This window comes from Anolis sagrei, chromosome 1 (assembly GCF_037176765.1).
Source record: "Anolis sagrei isolate rAnoSag1 chromosome 1, rAnoSag1.mat, whole genome shotgun sequence".
Taxonomy (NCBI): domain Eukaryota; kingdom Metazoa; phylum Chordata; class Lepidosauria; order Squamata; family Dactyloidae; genus Anolis; species Anolis sagrei.
The window spans coordinates 98664715-98683372 of NC_090021.1; the positions used below are offsets into that span (position 1 = coordinate 98664715).

Below are 18658 nucleotides of genomic sequence, written 5' to 3' on the forward strand. Positions count from 1 at the left end.
AATCTTGCAAACTGCTATGATGTGCAACCCATCACCTGCCAGAGTTCCATCTTCATGAAACTGCAGAGCTGAAAGAAGCCAAATCTTTTTCAGTGGCACCATCCACAGAGTCCGTTGTTCACCTGAAATATTATTTTCTCCCTTGCTGGGCTGTGTTCTGCAACTGGAAGGAGAGACAAAATGACGATGTGTGCATCAAGGTCTTTCAGCTTCCTACCTAGAGCCTCTTAATCCTTTGTGATATCCCAAAAACTATTGACCAAAATAAAGGGTGTCTATCATTTATTCAATAAAAGTACAACAAGATAGTAATCATGAATTTCTGCACTGATCTATGGTTAGGCTTACTAGAGTATGCCAACACATCTTATAGTCCATCAAATTGGAGTGAGTAGTGTAGAACTGATAAGACCAGGCACAAATCACAACACATTGAAAAACATTCTGTTTTTCTTCTTTGTAAGTATGTTGCGAATGGAAGTTGTAGTATGATATAAATGCTTGGGAGGGGGAGTGCAGTGAAATGATTTTTCCACTATTTCAGTGTTTACTTTATTCACAGATTTTAATTAGAAATGCTCTCTCTAGAATTCCCTAGGTTCTCCAGTATTACTCTTTAGTTGACTTACTCTATAGAAACATAGAATAATAGTAATGCTGGAAGACCTAGAAATTCCTAGAGAACTGTTCTCTCATGTAAAAAAAATGCAGTTTCTTTATTTGCTTTTTTCACTTTCACGGGTGTCCTGAGTCCCTAACTCCAGCAAATGTGGAGGGCCGGATGTACTAATATAAAGAAGATCACAGCAATAAATGATAAATGGTAATAATTTTCCTCATTGCAATTGTACAGAGAAGCCCTACTTCCCTGCAGTTTGACATAGGTAGCCTCTAAGGTTAGTAATAGCTCTTATTTTGCCATAGAAAGATTTCCCCCAGCTTCACTAACCCTATGCAGTAAAGTTGAAGCATTTCAGGATTACATAATCCATGAAATTTAGTTTTACTCTTATCTCCTAGTCAGTGTGGTGTTATGATTCTGCTAAGCTTTAATATTGTAAATTAATACATTGTATTTTGCAAGAGACCAACAGTGACTTTTAATTATCAGCTTGCCCAATCTCTGGTCTTTTACTTCAGGTGTAAGAATAATTATGGCAGTCCTCTTGTAAATGCTTGGAAAGGTTGCCTTTTTATTCGGGTACACAGATCATTTTAGTGGGCCAACATTTTCCTCTTGATATTGTTTCCAATTATTTTAAACATAATATCCTAAATGTTGCTGTATTCCAGATTGGCCAACTTTTTCTTATCAGATGCGAACAAAATTTGAAAGAGCAACTACCAGGTGATGGAACCTGGGCAGCCTTTTTATTATATAGAATTGTTGAAATGAATTTGACAGATACTGATTTAATTTGCAAGGAAGATGGATTGCAATGATCTGTTATTTGGTTTCTTGCTGTTAATTGGACTTACAATGTGGGAAACATCTGGGAAAAATGGAAGAAGTTCAGTTATTAGGAGTAACTATTGACAACATTGGCACAGTTCTAGCCAAATAGTTATATGATTTTTTTTCTGGATAATCTTTAAAATATGTGCTGTTCATTTTTTAAAGAAATATGGTGTTCAGTAGGATTTTTTTTTAGTTTACTGACAAATGCATTTCCTTCTAATATTTATATTTGCTTAGACTACACTTGCATATGTTGAATTATGAATTGCTGTCTTTTACAAATTTTAGTAGCTCAAATGTGGATCAGACTGTGAAGCCTGAAGGCAACTCTGAGAGGCAGAGGCCTTTTAGGAGACTTTAACCACTGCATTCCTAAAAAAAAGCCCCACTCCAAATGTCTTATAGGCAGTTTAGGAGACCCTACTAGATAATCCCAACAGTTGAGAATGCATTTAAGAATAAAACTTTGACCCTGGGACTTGAGGACTAATCATTATTGTGACAGATTTTAACAAACATGCAATGGTGGTGGAGAAATGTAAACTCTCTTTCCTTTCCCTCTGCAATCCTAATTGCCTTACATACTCATGTAAAAGTCTATAGACATTTTAGTTAAAGAACAACAACAAAAATCTAGTTCAACTTACTCTTATTTTATTTTATTTTTTTAAAAAGGAACTATCCCTTTCTCCATGTCAAGTGGTAAAAAGCAAGAGCTCAGTCCATCTTGGGAGAATGTGAAGGAAGCACTGCCATTCCCCCCTCCCCTTTACCCTCTCCCCTGTGGTACTGCCTATGACTTTTTTGAATGCCTGGTGGGGAAATGACAGTGTAAGCCAGGAGTGGTTGACCCCCTGAGGTGGCATTGGATCATTCCCTTCTCCATGGAATAACCTTCAAAAACCACTGGGCATATCAAAATCCATAATTTTGGTCCCAAAATCTGTCCTCTACTTTATGTTGACATATACGTGAGTACATAATGTAAATATCAGCACCACCAGCACCATTCTGGTCACAGTTATTAGGATTAAAGACACATACACCTCTGTTTGTTGCTCAAAATACTGACACAAATGTGATTTCTCCATTCCTGTATCTTGTACAAGATTGAAAGTTCTCTACCTTATGCCTGTTAGTATGACTCTCCTTGGATTTTGGAGCAGTTGTCATGTTGGTCACCTAAATTCCCAAGACTACAAAATCCAGTCTAATCCAGTAGTCAAATCAGCATCAGTATTCCTCTTCTGCATTCTTCAGCTTTGGTCTATTAGGAATCTGAGAACAAGTTGCAGTTTTTATACCAAGATGCTATGACACAAACAGTTCAAATAAATATAATGTATTCAGTGGTGCATATTTCATAGACCTTAAATCATCTTAACATAATCTTATACCTTTATGAGAATTATATAGGGTAGTGTTACATCCCCTGTCCTAATGTGTCTATTTAACCTTATCTGTACACCACAATTAGGTTGAGTTTTAAATAACAAGCTTCAACAACAAAAGAATATCTTATCACATGTAGGAGCCTTGGTTATCAACAATTATGTGGGACTAGCAGTGGAGGTGGACCAACTTTAAGAAGAGCAAAAACCGATCTTTTACTGCTCAGAAGACTTCTATTTTATATTCTTTTCAGTCTTCACCTAGCCATTCCTCCCCTTCTGTGTTATCCAATCAAAAGGGGTGTGTGTGAGAGTTAAGGTAGACATCATTACCATTCTGCCTGTTTCAACCAGCATATAAGTGTGGAACAGAGCTCACCACGCTAAAACAGTGGATGTGGCTCTTAATGAGACATGCCGCATTATCACGGGGTGTCTGCGCCCTACACCACTGGAGAAATTACACTGTTTAACCGGTATTGCACCACCTGACATCTGCTGGTGAGTAGCAACCAATAGAGAAAGGACCAAGGCAGTGACATCTCTGGCCCACCCCCTATTTGGGTATCAGCCAGCACGCAATGACTTAAAACAAGAAATAGTTTTTTTAAGATCTACAGAGACACTCGCTGGAACACCCTCCCTCCTTGGAAGGCGCTGAACAGACTGCACTCTGGCACCACGAAATGCAGAGCCAACCTTAAGAAATGGGGCTACAAAGTGGAATCCACGACATGTGAGTGTGGAGAAGAGCAAACCACAGACCACTTACTGCAATGCAACCTGAGCCCTGCCACATGCTCAATGGAGGACCTTCTTGCATCAACACCAGAGGCACTCCAAGTGACCAACTACTGGTCAAAGGACATTTACTAGAATACCAAGTCTGCAAACTTTGTGTTTTGTTTGTTTTTAATGCAATACAACTGTTTTGGTTCGCTCCTGACATGATAAATAAATAACCAGCATATATATTGAGGTTCTTTATTGATCCCAAACTATTGGTATCTCCTTTTCTTGTATAGGTGCAAAGGTGTTTTGTGGACATTAGGCCAGTAACCTTGTACTACCAGGATTATTAGTAATATATGCCAGCTATTACCTTCACTATATATTTGTTTATACTTAGGCTGACTCCCATGCAAACATGCATTTATTTTCATAATCTACTACTTTACAATATGTCTCTACAGCTCCAAAAAACTTAAATGAGGCAAACAGAAATCTAAAAATAGCCAAGCCTGTTACAGTATTTCCATTCCAGTTTAAGTATCATTTTTTCTTCCACCATGTAGCATTTGTGTGCAGTAGTGTAAATCTCCCAGTTACACATAAGCCTGGTCGAGTCTGATTTTGGCGGAGGCAATCTAATGACTGTGCTCAGAGCATAGATCTTAACTATAAGATACATCTCTATTCTACCTATTCTTGAAGTGCTACCTGTGCTTACAAACTCAGGCGAGAGATGAGTTATATGTAGTTGGGATGCTTTTGTCCATGAAAAAATTCTCTTCTTGCAGCAATTGGTTTAATTTCAGATAAACTTCTAATTTTGAACAATAGCTGCCATTCAAGAAATGTACCAGTTGGCAGTCTAGTGACCTAAATTTGCATAGTGATAGGGTAGTTATTCTTTCTTAATTTTTGCTGCAAGAATAGAAACTGCCATTTCTTTGCTGTCAGTAACAATTCAAAATATTGTTTTCCTACCAGGAGGAGTCAGTGAGGTATTAAGTAATCATTTTTGTTGTAGTACAGAATGTTCATTTTTTTCACTCTCATACTGTTTCTTCTGGGATTTCCAAATGGCACGTGACAGCATTCCTCACCAGTCTCTCATAAATGCAGCAGTTGTAATGTAAAGTCTTCAGTCTTATGGAATGGTAATTTGAATGCAGGATAAGAAACCAAGGATAAGAACAAATCGACAGTTTGCACAAACTTTCTCCAGTTTAGACTTATTGTATTGGATGACAACTTCTGTTAACTCTGGCTGTCATTATGAGTTCTAGTCAACATGTGAAGAGTTCCCGGTTTGGGAATGAAAGCATGCACAGTCAAGGGTTGCCCTCTCTGTATTGGGACTAGCATCTTTAATTGATTCATAAATGAATCAGGGAAGTAACCAAGTTAATGGTGCCAAATCATTTAAAATGGCAAAATCTAGGCTATGGCTGAATTCTAGAGTCAGGTGGGAAACTGTGGAAGATTGGGATGATGCATTAAGCTTCTCCAGAATTTTTTGGAGGGCCTTGCAGTTGTTCCTGCACACACGCAAAAAATACGTCTAAGGTACAGGGAACCATTCTAAGCATGTTTTTGACCCTTCCTAGCCCCTTCAAGGGCATGGCAGGATATTTTCTTTTGAAAAGATTTCCAAAAAAATCCAGGAGGACTGTAAGCATGTTGGCAATGCCATTAAAATAGTTGTAATACACACTATTACTTTAATAGTCTATGATAGGCTGGGAATTTCATTGCACATACATGGTAGCTGACTCTTAGTAATTAATGTTTTCTTCTCATTTTTAAATACTTCACCAGTCTTGAATGGATTAGCTTAATTCATGAGTATCTATAAATAATATTAAACATTTGTTGGAAGATGTTTTTGTATTTTAATGTGCATAGTTTAATTATATTTATACCACTACGTCATGCTTTGAACTCATGATTTTATTCTTTAAAAGTATGGTGAATATGTAATTGGCATGAGAAGGCATACAGGCAGGTATTTCATTTATTCTTTCATTTTTTTTTTGAAAAAATTAAGAGTTTGCAAGCCTTCCATATCCATGGATTATTCATCAAACTATCCACTGTTTGAAAATATTCAAAAATAAATTCTAAACAGCAAACCTTGATTTTGCCACTTTATATAAGGAACACCATTTTCCATTTTTTATAATGGGACCTGCGCATCCATGAATTTTGGTGTCCACAGGGGCACCTGGAACCAAACACCAGTGGGTACCAAGTGACCACTATAAATTGTATAAGTGTAAATTACACAGATTGTTTCAGCATTCAGTAAACTACCCTTAAAGGTTCATTGTTTTGATGTTTGTATTCTGGAATTTCCTTCTGTCAAGTGATTTTTAGATGGTATGCAGGTCTATTCCAGACTCCCGAATTAAGTAGAAAGGATATAATGGGAATTAAATGAAAGAGCTGTAAACATTTTAAGTTCTACCACAAATAGTAAATGACATGAGAGATTTGTTTCTGTCCCTTTGACACATGTTCCAGCTTTAATCAGCTTTCATGATTTATTTTAACTTTGCGCTTGATTCAATTTTGAAGTACATTTAAAAAGAATGCAGATGTAATGCTTCTACACCATATGTTGCCATCCCTTTATTATGTTTCCTCTTGTAGCCTAATGGAGTCATTTTACAGTTACTGATGTAGTCAGAGGCTACTCATTAACTCTCAAAATGTGAGGTTGGCTCCTTATGGAGGTGCCAGCAGTTGGGCAGACTAGCTTCCCTTCACTGTTTTTATTCAGCTTGATAATAGGAGGTGCTGTAACAACATGCTATGTAAAGAAGTGCAGGACTGGGGAAATATTCAGGTTCTCCCATCTAGTAATGCAAGTCTCCAATGCAGTTATGATAGTCAAGAAATGGTGCATAGTTTAATAAAATATATCAACAATGAAAAGGAAAACAGATAGTGTTAGATTTCTGCTGGCTAAAGAGCACAGTACAACAGCACACAGAAATTGTTCTTCCTATGTTACCAGTGATGGTATAGCTTGAAATTTATTTTCAAGTTTTTCTACCTGGCTTGTTTTATATTAAGGAAATAACAGTGCAGAAGTAAAGACTGATTAACAGAAGTGGCCAGAAAAAAATGGTTAATAAAATGGTTGATAAACCCATAGATGTTCATGGTTTGTGACCGAAAGAAAGTCAGCAAGTAGATCAGCCGATATTAAGACACACCAGTGTTCTAGCTGATATAGTGCTTGCAGCATTATATACTACCTTCCAACAAATGTTGACGGGACAAGAGCAGCACTGTAAATCTAAACAGCAAGAAGTAAACTTTGTACAGAGCAGGAAATAAAGATGTCTTGCTTGCTTGTTATCAGCTGGCCATTTTATAGAGCTGAAATGAAATTGGGTTGTAACTTGAAAATAGTTTGTTTTGGGTGGTCAAGTATATGTGAACTAAGGAAAGCTTTGAGCGTCAAAAGGCGGAATGAAGACATTAAAAGGAGCTTCAGCTCATACAAGGAGCATGGAAAATATAAGATGTGGGAGGTTGGAAGCTGATGTCAGGCACTTGAAAATATTTGTTATCCACTTATTTTACAGAAGAGAAAAGAAAGTAGATCAGGAAGAATGGCCATTAGCCAAAATCCAGTGATGTACTAGTGCATGTTTATCTTTCCACTGTGATAAATTATTTGAAAATGGTGAATTTTTCAAACACTATTTGCAGTTTGGGATTAATTTGTGCAAGGTTCACCATTTTTGTATAGGAAACAGCATTTGGTGTGCAGAAAATAATTTTCTATGTAGAAAATACACTTTTTTCTGTGCAACAAATACTGTAATTGGAAATGTATCCTATTTAGAATTTACATGTGGCATTTCTATACAGAAAACAGAGAAAAGAGGTGTAGATTTTCAACAGAACACATCCTGAATTGCAGTTATTTCTATCTGCTCAAACCTTTCCAATATTCAAATTTTTCAAATAATTTTCCAGATATTTTTGAATAGTCTTTCCATCCCTAACATCTACTTTGAGGGACCCTGCTTAATAGGATAAAACATGGCATAGGGATGCAGAGGAACTCAAAGCATCAACCACTCGAAGAAGTTAGAGAAAAGACTGGATGTGGTAGTGACAATGAGGATTGTGATGATGATGATTTTGTGGAGATAGGAGTGTGTATAGTGCCAATCAAATCAATTGTTTCCTTTCGGATGTACTGAATAAGAATTTTTTTAAAAAAAAAATTAAACTGCTTTTAGGCAGCATAACCATGGTATTAGTTCCTTTTAGCATTCATACAGGTGAAAAACTGTACTTTTGAAGGATTGTTCTTTTCTTTCTTTTCACAGAGATTCATAATTCTGTAGTGCTGTCCCGAAGACATTTCCTTTGTGCTTTGCTTGCATATTTTGTCATTTAAAAGCTTAGTTTTCCTGAGAAAAACTACACAAGCTTTCAGCTCTTGAGACACCAGAGCTAGCTTTGAACTTCAGAGTACAGATCTAATTACACAGCTTGTAGCTGTGGAACCACTTTTCTCTATTCCAAATTACTTTTCCCAACTTATTTGCATAATGTAATGCATAGAGGTTAGCCACCGAAATAAAAAAAATATCTTGACATACTTGGGACAGGCTAAATTAACCCTCTTATACCTGTAGAGTTCTGTTTAATATGCTTGTCTAATAAACTGAAAAACAATAAATTTAGCAAGTTCTGACTGTGTTGTAGTCTTGAATCAGTACTGGTTTTCTTGTTACAGTTGCTTAAATACTCAATTATATTTCATATACACATAATGCATACATACTCATTCTGAAAGGGAACTTTTATGGTACTGTATAATGCTTGGTGATAGAGATACATTTTTCATCTACTCTCAAAATGCCAGAACTTTGGGGCACCGGACAATATTGTTTAGCAATCTTTTCAAAATGCACAATTAGCATTGAATGTATTGCCCCAAGATGCTGCACAGGTGGAGTATTCCTTATTCAAAATGCTTGGGATAAGAAGAGTTTTGGATTTTGGAATTTTTGGGGGTTAGGAATACCAATATTTGCATATACATGATAGTTTGGAGATGGGATCTATGTCAAATGATGAAATTTATTTATACTTTATATACAACTTCTGTTTTATACAATATTTGTAATAATTTTATTTATGAAAAAGTTAGTGTGCATTAAATCACTAAAAAGTGAAGATATCACTATCTCAACCATCCATGCGGACGAATTTGGATTTTGGAGTGTTTGGGATTTCAAAATGCTCTATAAGGGATATTCAACCTGTATTGACTGGTGGCTTAAATAGCTTTAAAAGAGTATTATACAAACTAATGTGCAGCCTTGATAGAGAGAACCCTCATGTTCAAGAGACGTATGCTTCAGAATATTTTATGCCAGGAGGAGACATTTCACAATATGCAATTGTTGCCCTATGATTCCACTTTAGCTGCCTTGGGGATTGTAGTTTGGTGAGAGATTTCTGAGTACTCCTTCCTAAACTATAAATCCCAGTATTGGAGAGGATTTGGAATTCTATGTCAATTCAGTTGGAAGCTACAAACATCGAACCTGATATAACATGAGTGTTACTGAAGACTGGTGTTTAAAAAAACATATTTCTGTTTTATTATTTCAAGGTTATGGTGTTTGTTCATGCTCGAAATGCTACTGTCCGGACTGCGATGGCTCTTCGTGAAAAAGCTAAGAACAATGGTCACATTTGCTACTTTTTGCCAACTCAAGGTGCTGATTATGGACAATCAGAAAAACAAGTAAGTGACTTATATGAGTGATCGGTTTTATTCTTATCTAAATTAGATGTCTTTACAGGGATGTGTGATCCATTTAAAAATGGTTCAAAAGTGGGGGTGCTGGTATTTTGTTTCTAAATTGATTCTAAAGTATAGTTAGTGGGGGAAAATGTTACTATAACAAGAGTAACAAATTTTGTTACAGTAGTTACGCATAAATTACTATAATTGTGGAATTACTATAAATTACTACAATTGTGAAATTCAGGAGCTCCCTTCTCCTTCATTTTTAAAGCTATTGGGGTGATATTTGCTACAATGTCATCTTAACTTATAGTGAATTGTTCTATTGAATTTAGGCTTAGTTATATGCTGTTTGGTTTATGTATGTAAGGCATTGAATTTTGCCATTTTTTGTAAACCGCTTTGAGTCGTCCCCCCCCCCCCCAAGATGAGAAAAGTGATATATGAATACTATAAATAAATACAATGGTAGACCACTGTTAGCTCATCAAATTTTAGAACGTTTCACTTTTCCATGGATTTTGGGGAAATTTTCAAAGTTTTTATAAACAATCTTTTTAAAAAAAATTACAAGAGCTACCTCCTTGATTTTTTCTATACAATTATGGGAGACAACAGTAGATCATGCCACCAACTTTCAGAAATATTCATACATCTACTGACTTTAGGGATTTTTTTAAAAAGTCTTGACAAAAACGTTTTTTTAAGCCATAACAGCTATCGCATTGAATGTCTCTCATATTAACCAATGAAAACTATTATTAACCAATTCTACATTTTCATAGAATCCTAGAGTTGGAGGGGACCCCCAAGAGCCATCTAGTCCAACCCCCTTCTTCCAGGCAGGGCACCATCGAAACTCTACTGACAGATGACCACCCGGCCTCTAAACTAATTAACCTGCTTCCCCTATATTATGGGGGCCATCCATTTAGAGATTTCTTCCCAGCCCAGCACAGACGTTTACTTAACAGAAGCATCTGTGAGTCCTCTTCTTTGCAGATTCAGCCATTCATTGGAACTCTCTCTGGGTGCTGTTAAGGAGGGACAAACATCTCTCTCCACGACCCTGATTGGTGCTTTCTGATGCTGATGCATTCTGGGAAAGGTACTTTAGGACAGGGCCTTTTGAATTCTCTGGCATAGAGCTCCTACCTTCCCAAACTACATTTTCCAGACTTCTGTGCTGTTCCCAGGAAATACTGCTCCCTCTTTTTCCCCGTTACTAAGGCTGAGACTCCATTAATTTAGAGAAAAGGCAAGGCAGTAAATCAGCCTTTTTGGCTTGGCTTTGCTTCCTTGTGCTGAAAAGGAAACTGACTTTAGGAACCTTCCAAGATTTACAAATTTAAACAAAAAAAAAGTGTGGAGTAAGTTTCAATTCTTAAATTTTTGGTGTGGGTCACACCCACATATTGAATATTGCCTCATAAATACAAAATTTAACAAATTTGATCCAAATTACGAGGCAAATGAAAAAATGCACCTCTAGTTTTTAAATGCAGTGGGTTGCTTCTGTTACATGTAGCAGACATTTCCACAACTTATTGTCATGGCTTTTCCCTTTTTGTTCAAAGAAATACAACAATTAGTTTGATGTTTGAAAATAGTATCTCATGATATGTTATCATCTTTGTTAATTATTTGAGTTTCAAATAAGTTCGAGATTTTGTGTCATTCATAGATATGTTTGTTTTGAGAAGCCCATTGAGCAGCATGGCAGACATCCTCAATGTGATTCTTTCCTATGTCAACATTTTGGCAGTTTCCAGGAGGTAGAACTGGCTTGAGTATGAACATATATGCCATCTTCTTAAAGACATAGCTTTTCTGTGTGGAACAATATGCAAGTAATCCCCAAGTACTTGATGTACTTGTTCACATGCCATCAGAAGCAGTCTCTTGAGCAATATTGTACATTATCTAATGAGAAGGAAGGAAAGAGTTATCCACCCACCCTGCCAGAATTGTACCCTGTCTTTCTGCTGAAAAGAACACTGTGCTCTGGCTGCTGGTTGTCATAGGAGAGCAATGCTTAAGAAAGCTTAAGAAAAATGCATTAACTTCTGCTATTGGCCACTTTCATCCTTGACCACCCTGAAAGAACAGGGAGATCAAGTTGGGCCTACCATAAACCAGGAGAAAACCGCTCTGTATTACTTTGAATGTCTTTTTCCTTTTCCTTACCGTGCTGCTGGGGCAGGGAGAGGGATGGCCAGTGGCAAGTGGCTGAATGGATGTGGGTGTCTTCCTTCCTTGGGGCTGCATTGGGTGCTGTTGTTAGCATAAGAGGGGTATGATTCTAGATCAAAACTCTTGGAGGTTCATAAGTTATGCACCACTGATCTAGATAGAAGAAAACAATAGGTTAGTTCTAGAGTTAATCCTCTGCCAGTGGAAGTGCTCCTTCCATTGTGAAGGATAACTGGGATTTAGCAGAGCTTCAACACTGGAAAGAATATAGTAATGTTTTTGTCAATTCCTCTGTCTTCTTCTTGCACCCCCCTCCCCCACCCCCAGTGCCTCTTCACATGCTGTTCCGGAGAAACAAGGGAAGTCCTTGTGGCACTTCTAAATCTAAACAATTTATTTGGCATAACTTCATTGTGCCCCAGCCTTATTCCTCAGATGTATTTTGAGTGTCTAATGAAGTGGTTTGGAGCCCACAAAAGCTTATACCTTTGTTGGTCTTTGAGGTACCCCAAGGCTGCCATTATTTCTGCAAGAGACTGATAAGATTATTGCATCCTCTCAGAACTGTTGTGAATAATCCCTCAGACCTCAAAAGCAGGCATTCTGCAAAACTCACTTTCATCTTCTTCCCTACAACTCTTGTGTAGCAACCCTATGCTTTTCCTTAGTCCACATTGAGCCTTCTTTTCCTATGCATTATAGCTATGGCTGACTATGGGTTTTGTTTGAGTAGTGCCCAGGAAAGCTTTCTTTTCTGAGGAAGTGGGTTGGCACTGTGTCTGTATTGCCTATTTTGTAAAATTTTCATTTGTTTATTAGTGGTTATTGGTTGCATGTTGAAGTATTAGAGTCATAGCTGTGGGCATTCAAATTATTTAATGACTTTAAGCTTTTCATGATAACTTAGGTATGAGGTAAGGCCCTAATTCAAACCAGCTCAGAAATTGGAGATCAAAATTCAGGTTTGTGTCTGCTACCATTTTGCTTCTAACAGCTAGTGGGGAAGGTACTTTAGGCTAAAGAAGCTGAGGCTGAAATCTCTGTGCACCATGCCAAATATAACATAGTTTTTGGGCTACCTACTTAGTTTTTAATGTAGACTCCTTGATTCTTCCTTGATCCTAAATGGAAATTTTACTGTTGGTTAACTCAAAATAGCAAAATGTAAACTATCTGCTAGTGCTATTCCAACTGGGGATTTACATGTATTTATCTTCTGCTGACACTTCATGACATATCAAAGCAATTGAGATCCATCTGCTAAGAAACATTACTAAAACATTAATATTATTTCCCAAAACTGGCAACTTTGCTGCTCAAAACCATAGGTTCCTCTCATTAGTGATAATTAATGGAGCGATTTCACTGCCCTGTGAGACCTATGAACAAAAAAGATATTTTCATCTGTTAATGTTTGCAGGAAAGAGTCATTTGTAGTTTCTATCAAATTTGTGGCTCACTGGTGCGATGTTTATTATAGCAAAACTTCCTCACAGCTTATCAAAGAGTTGATTCAGATGCAACCTTGTTTAAAAGTTCAGGATCTTCCTTTTACTAGCTTTTCCTGCATTTCTCCCTGATTGTGGAGTTTTAAATTCTAAGCCTTGGTGGTTGCAGTCTTGTAACTAAAATATTTTTTTCTTTTGTCAGGTGATTTTAAAATGCCATGAAAGGGAATATGTGGTGATTTTTTTTTTTACAGTTTATCTAATTTGCTTCCTTACTGAGAAATATAGAGCTAAACTTTCAAGAGAAAAGTGTAAATGTTTGCATCTTGCTAATCCAGTTATTACAAAACTCTGCAAGCAAATATTACTTTTTGGAAATTAGAGATTAGAACACTGACAAAAGAGAAATAATGTTTAGCATAAAAGAAGATAATGCAGCAATTGAATGTTGCTTTGAGGTGGAGAAAACATCCCATTGTGTATGAGTTACCAAGGAGAATGTCCAAGATCTTATGGCTATACAATTATTCTGAACATTTTTTTCAGAACTCTCTAGGATTTACTAGCTAAAATCTTTGATCTCTGAAAAAATAGATTTAATGGACTGGGTTGTCACTTTGATTTTGACTACATGTGAGGAACCATTGGCTAATGTACTCATCAAACTAAATCAAGAAGTATTTGAAACTTAAGTGAAATCTGCCAAGTAGCAAGTTTGTGAAGAGGTTTTAACAGCACTGTATAGATATGAAGCTTGTGCATTGAAAGTGGTTTGATGGTTTCTTGGAAGGAATTGTGATTTGGTTACCAAAGATTTAGAATAGAGATGAAGTCTTCTTCCTTCCCTGTTTATCCATTAAGTGTCATCATTTTTCCAAGCATCTGCAGTGTTAAGTGTATTAATAATTATCCTCAAACAGCAGTAATGGGGAAAAAAAACAGCTCTAATTCTTCCCCCTAGAAAGATTAATGAGAAATAATACACACCACTAAAAAGAAAGGAAAAAAAAGCAGAGTTGTGGTGCTTTTATATTACGGCGTAAACTATTGTGTGCCCAATCCATCAGATGCATGAGATTTTATCCTCATTTCATTATACTATATATTTGTGGGGAATGGAAATGTTTAGGTCAGGGGGAATAAAATTTCAGTAAGTACAGGCAGTGCTTATTGTTGAGTAATAAAGGACAATATATTTGCACTGATGAGCTGGTATGTGATATATTTGTAAACATGCTTCTGGTCAAATTCCAGGAGATCATTGATTCTTTGAATGTATTCTGTTACACTTCCCTGCCTCAAAACATGTTAGATAAGTATGTCCCCCAAGATATTGGTTCCTGCATTTGATGAAGAGGATAGGGCATATGAAAGTTTATGTGATAATATGTTTTACATTTTTAAGGTACATTGGACTTTTTGTTGTTGCATGAAATTAGCACAGCTTCTCTAGAAATGATGCTTAAGGTGATGTTGGTTCAGTACACTTGCGGTTGTACTTTTCTAGAGATGTGCAGTGAAACCGAAAAAAGGGCATACAAAATCTGCCATCAGTCAGCATCTATTTCTCTGATAAATTAAATTTTAATAGCCACTGTAACAGGTTGTCTTATTGTTCCTGTGGCCACCAGCTATACCACTATAGCTATGTTGATAAAGTGTACCAACAGGATTTCAGCCAGTCTACATAAGGTACAAAGCACTGATGATGCACAAAATCAAAATTTGATCCAAATTAAATTTCTTGGGTAAAACTTCTGTTGTCAAAGCCAACATTTTGCCGATATATACATTCCTTTTCCAATCTATGCCACTATTTGCAGCCTCCACAAATTGAAAGCAGGCAGAATAAATTAGAGAAATTCATAGCAGGGACTATAGTCCAGAGATTCACCAAGAAAATTAAATAGAGCATTGTTACTGAAGGAGGGCTGCATGTCCCAAGTCTCCAACACAAGTTCACAATGATTCGTCCACATCATGGTAAAAAATGGAGTTAGAAAATGAAAATATAAATTTAAAGGCCCTACTTTCTTTCAATTTACCATAGCAGAACTTACTAAAAGTAAAAGCCTATTTGTAAAGTCTACATTTGCAGTTTTGAAAAAAATAGAGCACATTACTCGCCCCAGTTTTTTCTCTGTACATTTCGATCCCACTCTTCAGTAATATTTGAAGTTTAAAAAGAACAATACAAAGGAGTCATAGGGATTGTGCAGAATTAAATATGAAATATCTCTTCCATACGCAGACAGACTGTACAACAAATGAGTATTCAGTTGATAAATTAGAAGATCTCATACTATCATTCCACATGAGCTTAGAGGTTGAAGCCCTCTTGTCATACCTAGCATCCCCATCACTGCACACATGTTGAGAAGCCAAAATACCCAATAGCACTGTCTTAAGTCTCTGGAGCCATTTTACTGGCCCTTTTGCCAGATCTTCAGGTATTTGGGGAACCTCTTAACTTTTTAAGGTTTGTACAGGTTTTTTTTTTCCAGCTTAGACAGGACCATGCTTCCTGGTCTAGTTATTTCTTGTTTGTGAGTAGGGAAGGGTCAACAAACCTGTACGGGCTTCAACAAGTGATTGGTAGTTATGTCTTAAAATGTGGCACAGTGGCCAAACCCAAATTTTGTTACTCCAGTTATTGGAAGGAGTTCATGAAGTCTGAAGGGGAGCGTATGATCTTGAATTTGCATACAGAACATTCCCGAGGTAGAATCACATAATGTATAAAAGATTATTTGTTTATTCGTTCAGTCACTTCCTACTCTTTGTGACCTCATGGACCAGCCCACATAAGAGCTCCCTGTCAGCCGTTGCCACCCCCAGCTTCTTCAGAGTCAAGCCATAAAAGATTTTAATAGAGCAGTATTTTAGTTTTACAGAATACTATAGACACCACATACTGCAACAGTATTGCTGTGGATTATGTGTGACCATTTAATTCCCCCACCTCTTTTTTTAAAATCCAAAGATGACTAGGTTTCCTGAAATGTCAATATTTGTTAGACCTCAGAAAAATGTCTGATCACCTTCTTCAGGCCATTATTGCAACATTTTCAGATTTTGTGGTGAGAATAAGGGTGTGGAGGGGAGTCCCTTTTCTATCAGACTTTTTTTCTCCTTCATTTCTTAATGTTTTCAAATGTGATTGACATCATCCATAATGTCTGAAAGCTTTAGTCAGGAGTAAATTCCTAAGAGTAATTCTTAATTGCATACAGATGTCTATTAATTCCTGTGGGATATTTGACTTCAAAATTGAAAGGGCAGGTTGTCTTCTGTCAAGGTTTTTAAAAATCTGGTAGCTCTTTATTTTGTCAAAATGTTTATTCAATGTGGAATGGAAACCACTAAAGCAAAATAGATTCTCTTTTCAATGTCATATTTCTCAGCATGGGGACAGAAGTAATTTTGTTTTCTGAAACAGTCTGGCTGCAATCCTGTTCACATCTACATAAGACAAATATTTTTAAATGAAGTAAGGCTTACTTTAGAGACAAATACATACGATTGCACCATGACAAGAGTTTTACTCTGTGGTGCAGGTGGGTGGCACCCAGACTTCTTATACAAATGTGATATAGGTCATTGAGAAGAAGATATGAATACTGTATTAGTATTGCCCTATCCTTCTATCCTTCTATCTATGGGTCTACCTTGTAAGCAAGATTTCAAACAAGACAGAAGGATCCAGGTAGCTCATTAAAACTAGGAAAGAAATGACACCCATTTATCACAGTCAGTCACGTACTTTCAAAAACTTTGTATTGTCTCCTGTTTTGATTGTTCTTAAAGTTCCACAACCCATTTTTTCCAAACAGCCTCTTCAAATTGATCAAGTCGGAAAATATTGCTTTCAAGACCCCCTCATTGCTATATTAGCACTAGTGGGGACAGGGATGAGACGGCAGAGATTCAATCAAAGTCCACTTATTCATACTTTCATTTTTTTAAAGCCATTCTCGTGTTTGAGTTCACAGCATATCCAGCAGGTTGAACAGTCCTGCTGTTCTTTTTTGTCTTGGAATCATAGAATTGTCTTTTTGTAAAATACTTTTTGTTGTAGAATTTTATATAGCTCTTTCAGACTAAAATGTGATATTTAGTGATGTCCTAAAGGTGCTTGTTAAACACTTGGGAAAAAAAAAATTCTGCTGAAGTTGCTGATGAGTTCTACGTGGCCTTAATTTGATTCCACTGCCAATTTCTAGCAGCTATTTTTCATTTTAATTAATTTATAAAAATATTGATATATGGCTGTATAATCAGAACTACAATTTTCAAACAATTTATCAAAATAGAACCTGAGTCCAATAGATGAAAAAGGAAGCCATGGGCACCAAGCCACAAATGAATAGCCTAGAAAGAGGCCAAGATCAGCGTCAGTCAATCTTCCAAGGCAGCAATGATGATAATGATGATGATGATGATGATGATGATGATGATGATGATGATGAAAATTGAGAGCAAAATTGAGAAAGAAAAACATGGATGTGGCTCACAAATGGAACTTTGAAAAAGGAGACTGAGGGCATGATACTTGCAGCCCAAGAACAGGCAATTAGAACAAATGCCATCAAAGCCAGAACTGAAAAGTCAATGACAGATCCCAAATGTAGACTCTGCAAGGAAGCAGACAAAATGATGGATCACATCCTCAGCTGCTGCAGGAAGATCGCACAGACAGACTACAAGCAGAAACATAATTCCATTGTTCAGATGAGTCATTGGAACTTGTGCCACAAATACCACAAATGCCATCTGCCTGCGACAAAGAACTGGTGGGATCACTAGCTTGAAAAAGTTACAGAAAATGAAAACATCAAACTACTCCAGAAGACAGGATCAGAATTCAAAATGGCCTTAACCTAGAGAGCTGGGCCAAAACTAACACAAAGAATTTCAACAATCATTTATTTATTATTTACTGTATTTCTATACCTCTTTTCTCACCCCTGGGGGGGGGGCGACTCAAAGCGGTGTCTAACAAATAATGGCAAAATTCAATGCCAAACATACATGTGGAAACCAAAGCATAATGTAAGATGTAGGGACAAATGTAAGATACTACACTTTGGCAGGTAAAAAATGAAATACAAAGATACAGGACGGGTGATGCCTGGCTCGACAACAGTCCATGTGAAAAAGGTTTTGGAGACTTCGTGAACAAGTTGAACATGAGTCAACAGCCTGATGCAGCTAAAAAAGCCAGTGCGATTTTAGCTGCATCAAAAGAAGTATAGTGTCTAGATCAGTGGTTCTCAACCTGAGGAACCACAGGTGTTTTGGCCTACAAAACAGTTTACCAGCTGTTAAGATTTCTGGGAGTTGAAGGCCAAAGCATCTGGGGATCCACAGGTTGAGAACTACTGGTCTAGACCCTATACTTCTTTGTTGGACACCACTGACAATTGAACAAGCTCATTAGGGCTTCTGGGAATTGGAGGACCAAACAGCTGGAGGGCCACAGTTTGAGGGTGCCTGGTCTGGATTAAGGGAAGTCTTGGTGCCTCTCGATTCTACTTTGATTAGACCTCACCTGGAATACTGTGTCCAATTCTGGGCACTACAGTTTAAAAGAGATATTGACAAGCTGGAAGGGGTCCAGATGAGGGCAACTAAAATGATCAAAGGTCTGGAG

General features: G+C 37.0%; 1 protein-coding gene across 1 annotated transcript in view; it reads left to right on the forward strand.

Moving 5' to 3' along the window:
• The window catches only part of ASCC3 (activating signal cointegrator 1 complex subunit 3), a 254794-nt gene that overhangs the window by 122839 nt on the left and 113297 nt on the right, over positions 1-18658 (forward strand). Inside the window, exon 14 of the mRNA XM_060753089.2 lies at positions 9227-9361. Within this exon, the coding sequence (XP_060609072.2) occupies positions 9227-9361 (135 nt within the window). The remainder of the gene's footprint in view (positions 1-9226; positions 9362-18658) is intronic.